The sequence below is a fragment of the Protobothrops mucrosquamatus genome, unplaced genomic scaffold, assembly GCF_001527695.2.
Source record: "Protobothrops mucrosquamatus isolate PMUCROS unplaced genomic scaffold, P.Mucros_1.0 scaffold2955, whole genome shotgun sequence".
NCBI classification, from domain to species: domain Eukaryota; kingdom Metazoa; phylum Chordata; class Lepidosauria; order Squamata; family Viperidae; genus Protobothrops; species Protobothrops mucrosquamatus.
The window spans coordinates 79349-97110 of record NW_015388978.1 but is presented as its reverse complement, the minus strand read 5'-3'; the positions used below and the strand labels follow the sequence as shown (position 1 = coordinate 97110).

The 17762-nt window shown below is 45.9% G+C and overlaps 1 protein-coding gene across 1 annotated transcript; it reads left to right on the top strand.

Moving 5' to 3' along the window:
- The first annotated feature begins 3691 nt into the window (after positions 1-3691).
- LOC107296734 (H-2 class I histocompatibility antigen, Q9 alpha chain-like) lies at positions 3692-17109 on the top strand. Its single transcript, XM_015826089.1, has 9 exons — positions 3692-3863; positions 4403-4678; positions 8430-8705; positions 9092-9373; positions 11220-11312; positions 11829-11872; positions 13553-13574; positions 14662-14695; positions 16114-17109. The coding sequence occupies exons 1-8, from the start codon at positions 3794-3796 to the stop codon at positions 14682-14684; spliced, it is 1086 nt and encodes a 361-aa protein (XP_015681575.1). The 5' UTR covers positions 3692-3793; the 3' UTR covers positions 14685-14695; positions 16114-17109.
- Positions 17110-17762: the final 653 nt, after the last annotated feature.

Here is a 17762-nt window from a genome sequence, read left to right as displayed (position 1 = left end):
GGTACTACTCCCAAAAAAAGTGGTGTTATTAGCCATCAAACCTCAAAAATACACTTTTCCCAAAAGGTTTCCACAATTTTGGCCACTACTGTATATACCATTTCAGACAAATGGTTGTCCAATCTCTTCTTAAAAACTTCCAGTGTTGGAGCAGGTTGTTCCTCTGATTAATTGTTCTCACTGTCAGGAAATTTCTCCTTAGTTCTAGGTTGCTTCTCTCCATGGTTAGTTTCCATCCGTTGCTGCCTGTCCTGCCTTCAGTGTCCCACCTGTACTGAAGCAGAAATTCCTATGCAGAATTCCCCAGTGAATAGTCTGAAAATAATACTTTTATGCTTCACACAAACACATTCCACAAGTCCTGCCGTTAAGAGTTGCAACCAGGGAGACTTTTTAAACTGAGGTAATGTTTTTTTTTCAGGGGCCACCCGGGGCCCTCTGGATGGGTGAGACCTCAACTCCCATCATTCCCTGCCCCTCGGACTCCTAGCCAATCCCCCCACATCTGGAGGCTGCTTTCTGAAACCAATAGGCCTGCTGGGAACTGCTCCAGCCGTGAGGAAGCAGCTCTGAGAATAGAGATAATTGAATACTACTCCTCCTCCGCTGGCCCTCCCCCGGCCATTCTCCACAGCCAATGAGGCCTTGGCCTTTGCCGTCCGGCCCCGGCCCATTCGCTCAGGTGCCCTTTGTCCCGGGCCTTTGGCTGCACAGGACAAATAGCCCCCAGCCAATCAGGTGGCAGGCAGAAGCCATGGTGCTGCGAGGCAGCGTGCAATTGGTGACAGGCAATTACAAGGGCTGGGGGGGGGGCAGAGTGCAATGCAAATTAAAAAAAAAAAAATACCGTGGCCGCTCTGCAAATTTGGGAGCCTTGCAGATCTGTCACCAGGACCGGAGGGAGGGGGAGTGGCGGTGGGAGTGGCCGCCCAGGCCACCGGCGCAAGGCAGATAGGTGACTGTGCTGGGGGGACCAGGGATGGAGGGAGGGAAGGGCGCCTCAAGATAAGATAACCTTTATTGTCATTTTTTTTACTGCGGGCACAACGGCACACATCAAAAATGAAAGTTAGTCCGCTCTCAAAATGAAACACATACATGACACACACCTAAACATACTATATACAACATATGTATAGACCAGGGGTAGGCAATCTTGGCTCTTTTATGACTCGTGGACTTCAACTCCCAGAATTGAAGTCCACGAGTCATAAAAGAGCCAAGGTTGCCTACCCCGGTATAGACCCACATATTCTGCACATCGCTGACTCAACTGTTGTACCTGTATTGAAGTCCTTAAGAAAAGCATGCTCAGCAGACGCCCTGTCAAAGGTGGACTGTGTGCTCGGTGTGAGAATCCTGTTTGCACGAGATGCGGCGCCATAAACTAGCCAGGTTCCGTAAACAGACGAGGTTGCCCCTGCTGTGACCCCAGACAGAAAAGAGAGGATCTGAAGGTGAGGCTTCGCCCTACAGACGGCCAGTTTCCAGAGACTCAAAACCAATTAGAAGGTCTCCCTAATGCAGGGGTAGGCAACCTTGGCTCTTTTATGACTTGTGGACTTCAGCTCCCAGAATTCCTGACCCAGCCATGCTGGCTCAGGAATTCTGGGAGTTGAAGTCCACGAGTCATAAAAGAGCCAAGGTTGCCTATCCCTGCCCTAATGACTTCAGCCTTCTTCATCGGTAGAAATACAGGTAGTCCTCAACTTACAACAATTCATTTAGTGACCGTTCAAAGTTACAACGGCACTGAAAAAAAGAGATGACCATTTTTTCAGTCACGACCTTTGCAACATCCCCATGATCATGTGATCAAAATTCAGAATGTTTGGCAACTGGTTCATACTTACGACCGTTGCTTGCTGTGTCCCAAGGTCTTGTGATCCCCTTTTGCGACCTCGTGACAAGCAAAGTCAATGGAGAGGCTGGATTCACTTAACAACTGGGAGACTGTGATGATTCACTTAACCACTGAGGCAAAAAAGATCATAAAATGGGGGCAAAACCCACTTAACAAAATGTTTAGCTTAGCAACAGAAATGTTGGGCTCCATTGGGGTTGTAATTCGAGGACTACCTGGACAGACCTCCCTTTCACGCTTAAATTTCTACTCTGTCCATATGGGTGGGAAATGAGCAGGAAATGGCTGAAGACCTAAAAATAACTTTCTTTGTTTCTCAGGGCTTGTAACATCAACTACATTCAGCAATTATAATAACAAGGATTGTAGCCAGAATAGTTATTTACAGAGAGTCTTTGACTTACGACAGTTGAGCCCAACGTTGATGTTGTTAAGTGAGACACTTGTTCAGTGAATTTTGCCCCATTTGACGACCTTTCTCGCCCCATTTTGTTAAGTGAATCACAGCAGAAGAAGAAGAGGCTAGCCCAGGAGTAGGCAACCTTTGGCTCTTTTATGACTCGTGGACTTCAACACCCAGAATTCCTGAGCCAGCATGGCTCAGCTTGGACACCTCTCCCTTTCCCCTCAGCATGGCTGGCTCAGGAATTCTGGGAGTTGAAGTCCAGGAGTCATAAAAGAGCCAAGGTTGCTTATCCCTGGGCTAGACAGTCACTTGTCTGAGATGGTATAAGTCAGGGGTATGCAATCTTGGCTCTTTTATGACTCGTGGACTTCAACTCCCAGAATTCCTGAGCCAGCATTGCTCAGCTTGGACACCTCTCCCTTTCCCCTCAGCATGGCTGGGTCAGGAATTCTAGGAGTTGAAGTCCACGAGGCATAAAAGAGCCAAGGTTGCCTACCCCTGGTATAAGTTCTCCTGCTTGAGCAGGGGGCTGGACTAGAAGACCTCCAAGGCCCCTTCTATTCTAATTTAAGTTCTTCAACTAGTAACACGATTGTTACGTGAATCTGGTTTCCCCGCTGACTTTGCTCGTCGGAAAGTCGCAAAAGGGGATCACGTGACCCCCTCCGGGACACGGCGACCGTCATAAAATGCGAGCCGCTTGTCAAGCATCCCAATGACCGTGGGAACGTCGCAACGGTCGTAAGTGTGAAAAATGGCCATGTCACTTTCAGTGCCGTTGCAGCTAGGGTTGCCAGGTGTCCACTATTTGAGTGGACAGTCCACTTTTTTCACATTATGTTCACTATTTTTTTTCACAAAATAGTGGACATTTTTTTTATTCAAAAGCTTTATGATGAAATGGTACGTAATCTAAAGCTGTACAGTCTACTTTTTTTACTACTTAACCCCCCCACCCCCCGCTTGTCCGCTATTTTTTGGAAGCAGACCTGGCAACCCTAGTTGCAGCTTCGAACGGTCACTAAACGAACTGTTGTAAGTCGAGGACCACCTGTATTGTTTGAGTCTCAGGACTGCCAAAGGAGGGAACAGCCATCTAAATTCGTTGCTTTTTTCTCACACTCCTCCAGCTGCCCAGCTGTGGGGCAGGGGGTTGCATGGGGTCTGAAAGGGAGCCTCCCCTTCCCCTGCTTCCCTCCCCCCAGGCCCAGAGGACCCTCCCGTTTTTCCCCCCCCCCCCCCCCCCCCCCCTATTTCTGCCCCTCTCCCCAAGAGGCGGAATGGCTGGCAGGGGATTTCCTGATGGAACTTTCGCTTTCCTTTCCCCGCCTGAATGTCCGGTTGCGCCTGGACGTCTGCCTAGCAACAATGACGACATGGGCATACATTTTTTTTCTACTGGTTAAGCCTGGCCAATCACCAGCTTCTCCTCTGGGTTGTTGCGTTGTTGATCACCAGGAGCGCGTCTTTGTCTGCCTGCGACTTCCGGATAAAAGAGGAGCAAATTGTGGATCGGGGCCAGGATGGCTCTGCGCCCTGCGTCCCTCTTGCTCCTGGTGTTGGTGGCCGTCGCTCTGCGGGAGAGCTGCCTCGGTGAGTCCCCTTCGGGGGCGCTTTTCTACTGGAGGGGGGGGGAATCAATTCAGGAAGTCTCGCTCGCTCGCTCGCTCCGCCCTCTAAAGTTTACCCGATTCGGTCCTCTTTCTCGTCCGCTCCCCCAGGGCCCCTCTCAGAAGGAACCCCCCCCCCAAAGCGTGGGTGGGACTCTGCTGCCTCTTTCTCTCCTTCCCCCCCCTCCCCCTCTCCCAGGAGAGGCCCTCTGCAAGCAGGATAAAGGTGGCCCCTCCAGATGTCAGTCAAGTCTACCTGGGCGCCGTTCTTTCCCTCCCTCAAAGCGGAGGTTGTCGGAAAGCGGCATTTGCACGGGTTCAGATCAATTCACGAACACCACCACACACACCCCGGCTGCCTTCACACAACCCCCCTCCTCTTGGGTCGTACTTCCTGCTTTGGGCAAGGCTTGGTGGCTCTTTCTGGTGCTGGGGGGGATCCGGCTTGTTTCTCCACTCAGACACGGAAGCTGTTAGCCTCATCTGAACCCCAATAACTCTGCCCCTCTGGGTCCCTTCCAGGCGCCTCCTCGCACTCCCTGAAGTATTTCTACTCCTCCATCTCGGAGCCCAGTCAGGAGCTGCCCCACTATGTCACTGTGGGGTACGTGGACGGTCAGGTCTTTGTTCACTACGACAGCCACAGCCGGAGGATGCAGCCTCGAGTCTCCTGGATGGAGAAGGTGGGGAAGGAGGACCCCCAATACTGGGACAGAGAGACCCAGGGACTACGTGACAGTGAGGAGAACTTCAGAGACGGCCTGGAGACTCTGAGGATTCGCTACAATCAGAGTGAAGGTGAACGGATGGGTTAGGTGGTTCCTCCTGCCTCCTCCCCCCTCCCCCGGAGCACGAGAGAGGAGAAAGGATCGCTCCCAGAGGAAAGGCTGCTGCCATATTTTTTTTACAAAAGATTTTTTAAAATATGTTTATTCTTTTTTAAATAATTAATGTAATTTTATCCTTGGCCCATAACTAAAGTTCTCTGTGCAGTTTACAGCTACTAAATAATTTTAAAACTCCGAAGGGAGATTTGCCAACTGTCTTTTTCCTGGTGATGTGCAGGGAATAGAATGGAATTAGAATTAGAATAGAATTAGAATTAGAATAGAATAGAATAGAATAGAATAGAATAGAATAGAATTATAGAATAAAATTATAGAATTAGGATTAGAATAGAATAGAATTAATTAGAATAGAATAGAATTAGAATAGAATAGAATAGAATTATAGAATAGAATTATAGAATTAGGATTAGAATAGAATAGAATTAATTAGAATAGAATAGAATAGAATTATAGAATTAGGATTAGAATAGAATAGAATTAATTAGAATTAGAATAGAATAGAATAGAATAGAATTAGATAGAATAGAATTAGAATAGAATTATAGAATAGAATTAGATTAGAATTAGAATAGAATTAGAATAGAATAGAATAGAGTTAGAATTAGAATAGAATAGAATAGAATTAGATTAGAATTAGAATTAGAATAGAATTATAGAATAGAATTATAGAATAGAATAGAGATAGAATTAGAATAGAATAGAATAGAATTAGAATAGAATTAGAATAGAATAGAATAAAATAGAATAGAATAGAATTATAGAATAGAATTATAGAATTAGGATTAGAATAGAATAGAATTAATTAGAATAGAATAGAATAGAATAGAATTATAGAATTAGGATTAGAATAGAATAGAATTAATTAGAATTAGAATAGAATAGAATAGAATTAGATAGAATAGAATTAGAATAGAATTATAGAATAGAATTAGATTAGAATTACAATAGAATTATAGAATAGAATTAGAATAGAATAGAGATAGAATTAGAATAGAATTAGAATTAGAATAGAATAGAATAGAATAGAATAGAATAGAATAGAATAGAATAGAATAGAATAGCTCAAGCAGGAGAACCTATACCAACTCAGACAAGTGACTGTCCAGCCTCTTCTTAAAAACCTCCAGTGATGGAGCGCCCATGACTTCTGAAGGCAAGCTGTTCCACTGGTTAATTGTCCTCACTGTTAGGAAGTTTCTCCTTAATTCCAGGTTGCTTCTCTCTTTGATCAGTTTCCAACCATTGTTTCTCGTCCTTCCCTCTGGTGCTCTGGTGAACAACCTGACCCCCTGTTCTTTGTGGCAGCCCCTCAAATACTGGAATACTGTTATCATGTCTCCCCTATGGCTTCTTTTCTTTAAACTAGCCAACCCCAAGTCCCGCAGCCGTTCTTCCTATGTTTTAGTCTCCTGGCCTTTGATCATCTTAGCTGCTCTTCTCTGAACTCTCCCCAAGGTCTCAACATGTTATTTTGTAGTGACCAAAATTGGCTGCAGTATTCCAGGTGTGGTCTCACTAGGGTTTTACAAAGCGGTGCTAATACTTCGCGTGATCTTGATTCTATGCTTACTGTTTATACAACCCAGGATTGTCTTAGCTTATTTGGCGGCAGCCGCACACTGCTGGCTCATGGTTAAGTGGATCGTCCACTAGGATCCCAGGTCCCTCTCACAGTTATTGTTTTTGAGCCAGGTCTTCCCTAATGTGTACTTGTGTCTTTGATTTTTCCTGCCTACATGTGAAACTTTGTTTTTCCCCCACATTAAAATTCATTTTGTTGGATAAGGCCCGTCGTTCCAGGGACCGCATCCGGATTCAGAGACCCAAGCCAACGATGAAGGGTGTAGAAGGGAGGGGGGGCAATTGGGGAGGCCCTTCTTTCCCTTGAGGAAGAAATGGGGGTGTCAGTTTTCCTTTTTGGAGAATTTGAGGGGAGCATTCAGACATGCAAGACAATGGGAGGTATTTTCAGGGTTTAAATCAGGAGTAGGCAATCTTGGCTCTTTTATGACTCGTGGACTTCAACTCCCAGAATTCCGGGAGCCACCCACATGGGGGTGTCTTTGTCGAAGGCAAGAAAGGTCCTCCCATTGTATCCAAACTGATTAAAACCTTCCTTGGTCCCGTCTTTTCAGAGCTCACAGCCATACATCAGCTGCAATGTGTGAAGGCCTGAAAAGAGGGACAGGAAGATGGTTTGGGGGCTCCTCAGGGTAGACAGAGGGCGTCCCTCCCTGCCAGGACAGTGAGACAGGAGGAACAGAGCGAGAAAAGGGATAGAAATGGATGGAAAATGAAAGAAATACCCTCTCTGGGATCCCTTCCTTTCCCCCCAAGAATCTCCCCAAAAGAGGAACTGCAGAAGAAAAGAAGGGAGAGGCTCCGTCCCTCCGTTTCTTCTGCGACTCCTTCTTTTCTCGGTCTCCCTCGGGATCCTCCGCTGGCTTTTCCAGCTTCCCTTTTTCTGGGGAGGTTCAGGGGCTCCATCCTGGGGGGGGGGGGGAATGCAGGAAGGAGGCAGGTCGAGGGAGGGGAGAAGGGCAGGTAATGATGGGGGCTTTCTTTCCCTTGATTGCTAGGGAGGAAATGGGGGTGTCAGTGCCTGTGTCAAAATCCCTGCAGGGTTTTATAGATGGCATCTGGATCCCCAAAAATTGTCTTGCATGTATCCGAATTTGCAACCAAAATGTTGGAGATGTGATAATATGGATGCAAGTTATTACCACATCTGGTGGACATGTAGGGATGTTAAAGCCTTTTGGATTAAGATTTGGTGGAATATCCAACAGATTTTTAAGAAAAAGATAAAATTTACACCGCAGTTATTTCTATTGGGTATTATGGATAATTTGGATCAAAAAGAAATGAAATTGATGTTGTATTGTATAACAGCAGCAAGGATATTAGTTGCTCAAAATTGGAAAAAGAAGATGTTACCAACTATGGATGATTGGAGACAGAAGGTATCGTATTTTGCAGAGATGGCAAAAATATCCGCATTCCTGAAGGATCATTCTCAGGAGAAATTTATTTCAATATGGAGAAGATGGATAGATTATATCCAGAGAAAATATGGACTGAATAATTATCATGTAGCTTTTGATTAAAAAAATTTTTTTATTATATATATACAAAAACAAATAATGTTATAATACTAACATTTGTGGGTATTTTAATGTTATTTTAGAGTCATAGTAAATTTATACTAGTGTGTAGTAATGATGAGTAGCTTTGGATAGATTTGGATTACTGTATGTTTATTTCCTGGATCAGCTCTGGGAAGTCTGGGGGGGGAGGGGGGAAAGGGAATAGATTGATGTATAAAAATTAATGTGTTGTAGATTCATATGTAATTTTCTGAGGAGGTGCCCGGTGGTTACCCCAACTGCACCGGACGGGATGGTGGAAAGAGAAGGGAGGTAGGTCGAGAGGGAGGAAGGAGGAGAGGTTGTAGGTTCGGGGGGGAGGAAGGTGTGGAAAGTGAAAGAGGGGGGTGCAGGGGGGGGGGACACCGGACACTTCCGTGAATGTATTGAGTAGTGTTACTTTTTTTGGTTGATATTGTGATTAAATGTAGTATGTTATTGTTCCTAATTGAAAAATTAATAAAAATTTCATATTAAAAAAAAAAATCCCTGCAGGGAACGAGGTCTCTGTCTCTCTTGCGGACTCCCCAAACCATTATCTTGTTCCTATTTCAGGCTTTCACATAATACAGGAGATATATGGCTGTGAGCTCCAGGCTGATAGGAGCAAAGGAGGATTTTGGCAGTTTGGCTACGATGGGAGGACCTTCATCACCTTCGACAAGGAGAGACTCACCTGGGTGGCTCTCCAACCCCAGGCCCAGATCACCCAGAGGAAATGGAACGCTCTTCCAGGATTTAATCAGGGACAGAAGTCCTACCTGGAGGAAATCTGCATTGAGTGGCTGGAGAGGTACCTGTCCTACGGGAAGGAGACGCTGCTGAGGACAGGTGAGCCTCTGGATCCAGGCTGGACTTTCCTCCTTTATGGTTGGATTTCTTGTGCACATTCGGCCCCTTTGGGTTCCTGGTCTGCAGTCTGACTGCCCAGGAGGGAATCCTCCCCCTCCCCTTCCAGCCCCTCTCCATGACGCCGGAAGCCCTGATTGGTTCCCCTTGGCAGGCCGCCATTCCATGGACCAGGAAATGCACTTTCTGCCCTCGCAAACTGTGTCTGACTAGGTAGGATCAAGTGTCTGTGTAGATCAGGCAGCAAGTGTAAAAGGTGAAGTCCTTGGGCTAAAACTAAGTCGTGGGAGATTTTCCTGCTCCTTCAATTTTTTGATCCGCTTTCCAGGCTCTGGAGGGGCTCACAGTTAATTTTGATATTTCCGCAGAGCCCCCAGAGGCGACGGTGAGCAGCAAGATGGAGGTGGAGGATGGGATGGAGACGCATATCTGCCGCCTGGATGGCTTCTACCCCAGGGAGATCGATGCCTTCTGGACGAGGGATGGGGAGGTCTGGCTGCAGGACACCCTCCGTGGCTCCGTGGTCCCCAACGCGGATGGGACCTATCACCGCTGGCTCAGCATCCAGATCGATCCCAAAGAGAGGGGCCGCTATCGGTGCCACGTGGAGCACGACGGCCTGCAGGAGCCTCTGGATGTGGCCCTGGAGGGTGAGAGGCTGCAGGGAGGGAAACGCTGGGCTCTTTGGCAGGCTGGAGGGTTGAGGGAGAGGAATCTGACCCCCAGATGTGAGCCTACTGGAGCTTTGATCCATTGTTTTTTTCCATTGTGGAGGTTGGTGAAGCTGCAGGGACCAGACCAGGGGTAGGCAACCTTGGCTCTTTTGTGACTCGTGGACTTCAACTCCCAGAATTCCTGAGCCAGCCATGCTGAGGGGAAAGGGAGAGGTTTCCAAGCTGAGCCATGCTGGCTCAGGAATTCTGGGAGTTGAAGTCCACGAGTCATAAAAGAGCCAAGGTTGCCTATCCCCTGGACCAGACCATAGAACTGGCTTCAGATGATTTAAGGCAGGGGTGTCAAACTTGCAACATCACGTGACATGTCGCGACTTTTTTGCCATTGCCGGCAGCAGGGTGGGTGTGATTTTGCTACCATGCATCCGGACTGTGGGCCGGCAGTTTGACATCCCCAATTTAAGGGAAACAACAGATCTCATCGCAAGAGTTGGCCAATCCTTATGAAATGCCCTTAGTTCCTCTTTTAGCCTCTGTTGCTTCCCAGTTTCTTTCCTTCCTCCGCTGCTTATGAAGTGGTTGTTTTGTTTTCTCAGATCTGCACATGTCTCATTACACTGTGCTGCATATACCACATTGCTCAGTTTGTGTCTGGGTGTTTTATCTGAAGGTGGACAAGCTTCTGCCTCAAATATAAACCCTTCCATTCCCCGCCATCCAGTCAGAGCTGAAGAAGCGTCCTACATGAGAAGCAAAACGTCTTCAAAGAAAAAACAAGGAAGTCCAGTTGCCTCTTGGAAAGAGCACCCTTAGGTCACAATCTCAGAGTTTGTGGCCCGAGGCCTTAATCTTGCAAATTAGCTCTTCACTCCCCTTCAAATGTTGAGTTTCAAGCCAACTTTTGCACTCTCCTCCTTCACCCGCATCAAGAGGTTCTTTAGTTCCTCTTCACTTTCTGCCATTAGAGTGGTATCATCTGCATATCTTAGAAAACCAAGATCATGGCATCCGGCCCTCTCAATTCCTGGCAAATAGATGGGGAAGAAATGGAGATAGTGACAGATTTTATCTTCCTGGGCTCCAAGATCACCACAGCCAAGAAATTAAAAGACGCTTGCTCCTGGGAAGGAAAGCTATGGCAAATCTAGACAGCATACTAAAAAGCAGAGACGTCACCCTGCCAACAAAAGTGCGTATAGTCCAAGGCCATGGTTTTCCCAGTTGCAATGTATGGCTGTGAAAGTTGGACCATAAGAAAGGCTGAGCGACAAAGAATTGAGGCCTTTGAACTATGGTGCTGGAGAAGACTCCTGCGAGTCCCCTGGACTGCAAGGCATTCAAACTGGTCAGTCCTAGAGAAGATCAACCCTGACTGCTCTTTAGAAGGCCAGATCCTGAAGCTGAAACTCAAGTACTTTGGCCATCTAATGAGAAGGAAGGACTCCCTGGAGAAGAGCCTAATGAGAAAGATTGAGGGCAACAGAAGAAGGGGACGACAGAGAATGAGGTGGCTGGATGGAGTCACTGAAGCAGTAGGCGTGAGCTTAAATGGACTCCAGAAGATGGTAGAGGACAGGAAGGCCTGGAAGAATGTTGTCCATGGGGTCATGATGGGTTGGACACAACTTTGCAACTAACAACAACCCCTTCAAATATATCTTCAAATATTTGGTGGTCCCTCCAATGTCTGAAAAAAGATATTTCAGGGCAGGAGGAGAGTCTTGGGCGGGAGAGGAAGTTTTTAAATTCTTGCATCGGACTCGTAACTTGGGATGATTGTTTTGGACTCTCCTTCAATGATCTGCTTTTTCTCCCAATTCAGAACCAAAATCCATGCGGAACTCCATGGGGCTCATCATCGGTTGCATTGTGGCTCTCCTGCTGGGCGTGATTGTTGGGATCTATGTATTCTTCAGTAAGTATCTTTTTCTGGGTGATGGAAGGAAGATGGGGAGGTTCCTCCCAAGTCTCTCTCTTTGGGGAGCTTCTTCTGGGCTTCCCCCTGTCCTGTTTTCCCAGCCCTCTTGGGGAGCCTCTGAGATCTTGGCCTCTTGCTGGGACTCCAGTCTTGACTTGGCTGAGTCTGAGGTTGGGACAGTCCTGTCTTCTTCTGTGTTGGGAAGAGGCATCCCAGTTCCGTCCCTTTCAAAGTCTTTGGTCGAAGAGCAGCAGAGAAGGATTTCCATGAAAATCTTCCTCCCCTCCCAGCTGCTTCTGCTGCTTCCCCCCTTTCCCCTCCATCCATCTCGGAGGCAGCAGGTCTCCCTTGGGGCAAATCAGGAGATACATTTGGTTTTTGAAAATCTTTCTGTCTTTATTAATGAGACAAAGTAACTGCAAAATATCTCCTGAAGGTATTCCTTCCAGAGAGGGAGAGATTGGATGGTCTCTGGTGGATTCTTTGAGCTTTCACTGATTTTTGTCTTTGCAGAGAGACTACAAAAGAGATACAGAGATGACTACAAAAAGCACCAAGTGAGTGAATTGTCCTCTTTACATGTAATCTCCAACTTAGAGCAGGGACCAGAGGCACCATCAGTTGATGAGTGTGTATGTGTGTGTGTGTGTGTGTTTAAACACAAAAGAATCTCATGAAGCTGCAGAGTTGTGCTATTTCCTCCTAAAAACTAGGCTGGGAAAGGAGGCCCCCTTCTCATAACAGCCAGGCTATTCTTGGGAGTGGAGACCCCAAGGAGATACAACTGAGGCCAAGAACCCTGAAGAGCAGGCATGTCAAACTCCCGGCCCATGGGCCGGATGCGTCATGCCGAAACTGTGCCCACTCCATTGCCAGCAATGGGGGAAAAGTCACGACATGTCGTGCGACGTCGCGAGTTTGACATGCCTGCTCAAGAGGATGAGAAGACCCAGCTGGGTGGAAGATCCCTCTGATTGAAAAGCTGCTCTGTTTTCCATGAAGGTGGAAAGGAAAGGCTTGGCCATAACATAGTCAGGAAACTCTGTAAAAGTGGTGATGAAAAGGAGGCATTTTGAGAGAAAAGGGGCTTTGGTGGATGCTAGCTAGATCTCCTCTTGGTCTCACTCCACAAGACTCTCCAATTATGAGCTGATTGGGAAAAGACGCTTTGCAGCCCTCTATTATTTTCATGTCAGTTCTGCCCTCTGGCTCAAGAATTGCCGAAATATCGTTCTATATAGAGATACTAGCTCTACCCGGCCACGCGTTGCTGTGGCTGTCTGGTAAAAGCGTGTGTTGCTTTTACATCCAACAGATGGCGCTGTTTTTCAAAAACATGTTTTTATCTGTCACAGGTGTGACATCTATATAATATAGGTATATAAAAACACGCGCGTATTCGAATGCAATGTTGTGTCAAAATTTCAAAGCAATCGGTGAAGAACTTTCGGAGATTTAAGATTTTGAACAAACGAACATTTACATTTTTATTTATATAGATATAAATGTTAAGAATTCTTTCCTGTGTCTCTTAACTGATACCACTTTACAAGGCCTTGGTAAGGCCACACTTGGAATACTGCAGCCAGTTTTGGTCACCACAATGTAAAAAAGATATTGAGACTCTAGAGCAGGGGTCTTGAAACTTGGCCCTTTTATGACTTGCGGACTTCAACTTATGACTTGCGGACTCCGCAACGCTGGCTGAGGAATTCTGGGAGTTGAAGTCCGCAAGTCATAAATGGGCCAAGTTTCAAGACCCCTGCTCTAGAGTCTCAATATCTTTTTTACATTGTGGTGACCAAAACTGGCTGCAGTATTCCAAGTGTGGCCTTACCAAGGAGAGAAGCAACCTGGAACTATGGAGAAATTTACTGACAGATAGAACAATTAATTAGTGGAACAACCTGCCTCCAGAGGTTGTGAATGCTCCAAAAGTGGACGTTTTTAAGAAGAGACTGGCCAGCCATTTGTCCGAAATGGTATAGGGTTTCCTGCCTGAGCAGGGGGTTGGACTAGAAGACCTCCAGGGTCCCTTCGAACTCTGTTATTCTATTCTACATATGCAAACTCAAGCTAAATTAGTTGAAACCCCTTTGGGTGCATTTGTGTGTGTGTTTGATTGTGTCTGTGGGTGGGAGGGAGGGAGCTGGAATCGGAAAGATCTGAGTTTCTGCATCTCTTCCTATCAGCCAAGAGACTGACACAGACCCCCCCCCCTTTTCATTCTTTTCCAGTATTTCTTGGAAAACACTTCAGGTAAGCTCCTGAGTGAAGAAGAGCAGTGGGTGGGACAATTGTGGGTTGTTGTTGTTTTTTGTTTATTCAGAGGACATGTTGTTCTCTTAGTTCTTTTTTTTTTCCCTTGCTTCTCCTTTTACCCTTGTACAAAATAAGTGTTCCTCTTTTTTTTTTTCTCAAATCTTCTCTTTTCTTTGATTTCTGACAGTCAAAAAATTCACTTGGATCTCTGTTGGATGTTTCAGTCTCATTCCTTCCTTCAGACAGGGAAGGAAGCTCCAGAGTCTGCTTGGCAGAGCCTGGCCCCCCCTTTGAAGCAACGAGTCTGGAGATGGGGAGAGGGAGAGGGAATAGGGCAGACCTGTCAAAACACAAGGCCCGGGGGCCGGATGCGGCCCGCGGAGTGGTTTCATGTGGCCCGCGAAGCCATCCTGGAAACAATGAGGGAATGGCCCCTGCTGCCTTGGCCCTGGCCCAGGCCGGCCGGGAGCCAATGTACAATTTTGTGGTGGCCATCTATGCCGAAACGCATTCAGTCTTAGCTCCACAAGGCCGTCTGGAAACAGCGAGGGACCGGCCCCTGCCGCATCGGCCCCACCCCCTGGGTGCATGCTGGGGAGGTGTCACCCTTTGTGAGGAATGAACAAATGGACCATGCCTTGGCGCTTGCCCCGGTCCCAACCCCTTCTGCCAGAGACCCTCAGATCTGTCCCACTCCTGCCCAGGCCCTCACAGGCACCCTTGACGGGGATGATGTAGAGCTGGCCATGCCCACCCAGTAGGCCACACCTACTCCATCCACGCCCACCCAGTAGACCGCACCCACCCTGGCCGCACCCACCCGGGCCCTCAAGGGCAACCGCAAAGCTGATGCGGCCCTCCATGAAATTGAGTTTGACACCCCTGGAATAGGGACTTCACCAGAAATGCCATGAGCTCCAGTGGTTAAGAGACCATTCTGGTGGCGTATTCTGGTCTCCGCTGAGAAGCTGCAGTGGTGGCGTATTCTGGGCTCCACTGAGAAGCTGCAGAGGTCGAATGGTGGAGAGAGAGAGAGGATTAGGACAAGGCAGAGACTCACTCTGTGTCTTTCTCCCCAATGCAGGCAACAATCCGTCCCCTTTGTAGACCCCCGGCAGGTGAGTGGCTCTGGTGAGGGCGGTAGGGGGGTGAGAGGGAGGAAGGGAGGTAAGGGATGTGAGGTCCCAAGGATCAACCGATGGTGAAGATACCTTGGGAAATCCCTCTTCTCTCTGCTAGTCATCTCAAACGCGGCAAGGTAAGCACTTTGGGGGGAGAGGCAGTGGGACTCTGGGGGAGGGTGTCTGCCTGCCCCCCAAGTCTTATCCTGCAAGGCCAGACTCTGGCCCCTTTCAGGATCTGACTATCTTGGATCAGGAGGCTCAGTGTTGGTCACCACGACATAAAAAAGATGTTGAGACTCTAGAAAGAGTGCAGAGAAGAGCAATAAAGATGATCAGGGGACTGGAGGCTAAAACATATAAGGAACGGTTGCTGGAATTGGGTATGTCTAGTTTAACGAAGAGAAGGATTAGGGGTGACATGATAGCAGTCTTCCAATATCTCAGGGACTGCCCCAAAGAAGAGGGGGTCAAGTTATTCTCCAAAGTGCCTGAAGGCAGGACAAGAAGCAATGGGTGGAGAGAAGCAACCTAGAACTAAGGAGGAATTTCCTGACAGTTAGAACAATTACCCAGTGGAATAACCTGCCTCCAGAAGCGGTGAATGCTCCAACACCGGAAGTTGTTAAGAAGAGTCTGGACAGCCATTTGTCTGAAATGGTATAGGGTTTTCTACTTGAGCAGGGGGTTGGACTAGATGACCTCCAAAGTCCCTTCCAACTCTATTATTATTATTATTATTATTATTATTATTATTATTATTATTATTATTATTATTATTATTATTAGTAGTAGTAGTAGTAGTAGTAGTAGTAGTAGTAGTAGTAGTATTGTTGTTTTGTTGTTGTTATTCTGCAAAGAGATCAGAGCGTTCCCTTATGGAGGGGGCAAATGAGCCACTTCCTGAGGGTCCTGCAGTCATGGATGGAGCAGGGGCTTCTCTCCCCTCCTTGAGTCCATCTGGGAATCCCTCCCTCTAGAGATCCCAGGAAACTCGGGGATGCGGGGGGGGGGGGAGAAATGGACTAGAGCAGAGGTCTTCAAACCTGGCCCTTTTATGACTTGTGGACTTCAACTCCCAGAATTCCTCAGCCAGGCACGTGTGCCTGGCTGAGGAATTCTGGGAGTTGAAGTCCACAAGTCATAAAAGGGCCAGGTTTGAAGACCTCTGGACTAGAGCTAGATCTGTGTATATGAAGGGAGGCATCGATGCTTGTTATACTTCGTGGAGCAGTTTTTGCCCACCTCAGCAGCCAGTCCTTGCTCCGTCCATCTTCTCTTGTAAATCTCACCCAGCATATTCCTTTCTTGAGGTTGCTGTTTCTCCTTTACTTGGCTGGTTCAGTTTGGACTCTGGGCTTCCTCACCTTATCCTCTCAAATTAACCATCCCTGCATTTTCCACTTTCCTTGCAGGGCCACTTTGGAGTGCCAAGCTTGCAGCATAACGGAGAGAAGAAAGAAAAGGGGATCGGCCCTTTTCTGAGTTAGGCCGGACTCTCAGGAGGAGCCCTTCCACAACATGCCTGAACCACAATATATTTTGTGTCTTTTCTCATCGCTTTTATCACCGAATCAGCAACCTTTTTTCATTTTGCTTGAGGAACGGAGGAGAAAAAAAAATCTTATGGGCTTATAATTGTGGAATCTAAAGGATTCAAACTGAGTTTACTGGGTATAATTTCTAGTAGGTAGCCTGCATAACACCCTCAATGGGCTTTTGCTAGTTAATCTTAGTGAATTGAGATTATAGGTTAAAGATGTGGTTTTAGAGATGGGTTTGTAGAGAATGGGATGAGGAATAGGATGAAGAGTTTCTTGGTTTTACTTTAAGAGAGATTTATAACTGAAATTAATCTTCATTATACTTGCTGGGGATAAAGATGGGTGTTTCGTGTTTTTTTTCCCTTTGTGTTAGTTTTATCTGTTTAATCTTTGATGAAACACATTACTAAAAGCAATGTGTATTCTGAGATTTCTGCCACTAAAGTGGCTAATTTCATTTTAAACAATTATTGTGGAGTTATTTGACCATATATTTGATAATCCATATATCAATATATCAAGTGTGGCATTCAGACGTGCTGTTTTTCCTAGATTGCTATTTATGGATTTTCATGATTTAGAAAAATGGAACAGCCAGGCTGCTACCTCTTTAACAATTGCATAAGTTTGCCAAAATTCTTTGCTGAAAGTAAATGATTTTGTTTTCTTTCTTTTTTTCTTTTTTTAATTTTTTCTATATATACAGTAATAGTTTTTCAACCAACATGCTGTCTGGCTTTACATTTGCTAATACATATTTAATTCCTAATCCTTTATTCTTTCCTCTAGCCATCGATAGAATAAGTCCCAAGTTTGATAATATTGTTTCTTCTTTTTCTTTCAGTCTCATAGTCAATCTATCCATCTCTGCGCATTCTAGTATTTTTTTAATTATTTCTTCATCTGATGGTATTCCTTCATTTTTTCAATATTGCGCATATATAATTCTTGCCGCTGTTGTGACATTGCAAGGTCAAATATAAGCTTTGTTTGTTGGTCTTTTCTGACATTATACCTAATAAAAAAAGTTCAGGTTTGAAATCTACATGTTCTCTCAGCATCTTTTTTAGCCAATTATGTATCTTTTTCCAATAATTCTTTACTTTTATCACATGTCCACCAAACATGATAATACGTGCCTGACTTATGTTTCTATTTCCAACACCTATCTGACATATTTTTAAACATTTTTGCTAATCTTGCTGGTGGCAAGTGCCATCTATAGAACATTTTATATAAATTTTCTTTATAAGTAGTTGACATTGTCAGTTTATAATTTCTTTCCCATAAATTTTGCCATTTTTCTAATTCTATATTATATCCAAAAATTTTCACCCATCTTATCATTTCTTTAACTTGTTTCCATTTCCAAAGTTAACAGAAAATTATACATTTTCTTAATTAATTTCTCATCCGAAGTTAACAATGTCTTATCAAACAGTTTGTTCCTTACAAAATCCATACAGTTTAACGTTTTTATCATATCTAGTTTGCACCTGTAAATGTGCCCACCGTGATAG

Excerpts from the sequence above, each read along its gene's own strand:
- LOC107296734 (XM_015826089.1), top strand. The coding sequence starts at position 3,794 with ATGGCTCTGCGCCCTGCGTCCCTCTTGCTCCTGGTGTTGGTGGCCGTC. Across the intron at positions 3,864-4,402 it reads TCTGCGGGAGAGCTGCCTCG|GCGCCTCCTCGCACTCCCTG; the intron begins GTGAGTCCCCTT and ends GGTCCCTTCCAG. Across the intron at positions 8,706-9,091 it reads GGAGACGCTGCTGAGGACAG|AGCCCCCAGAGGCGACGGTG; the intron begins GTGAGCCTCTGG and ends ATATTTCCGCAG.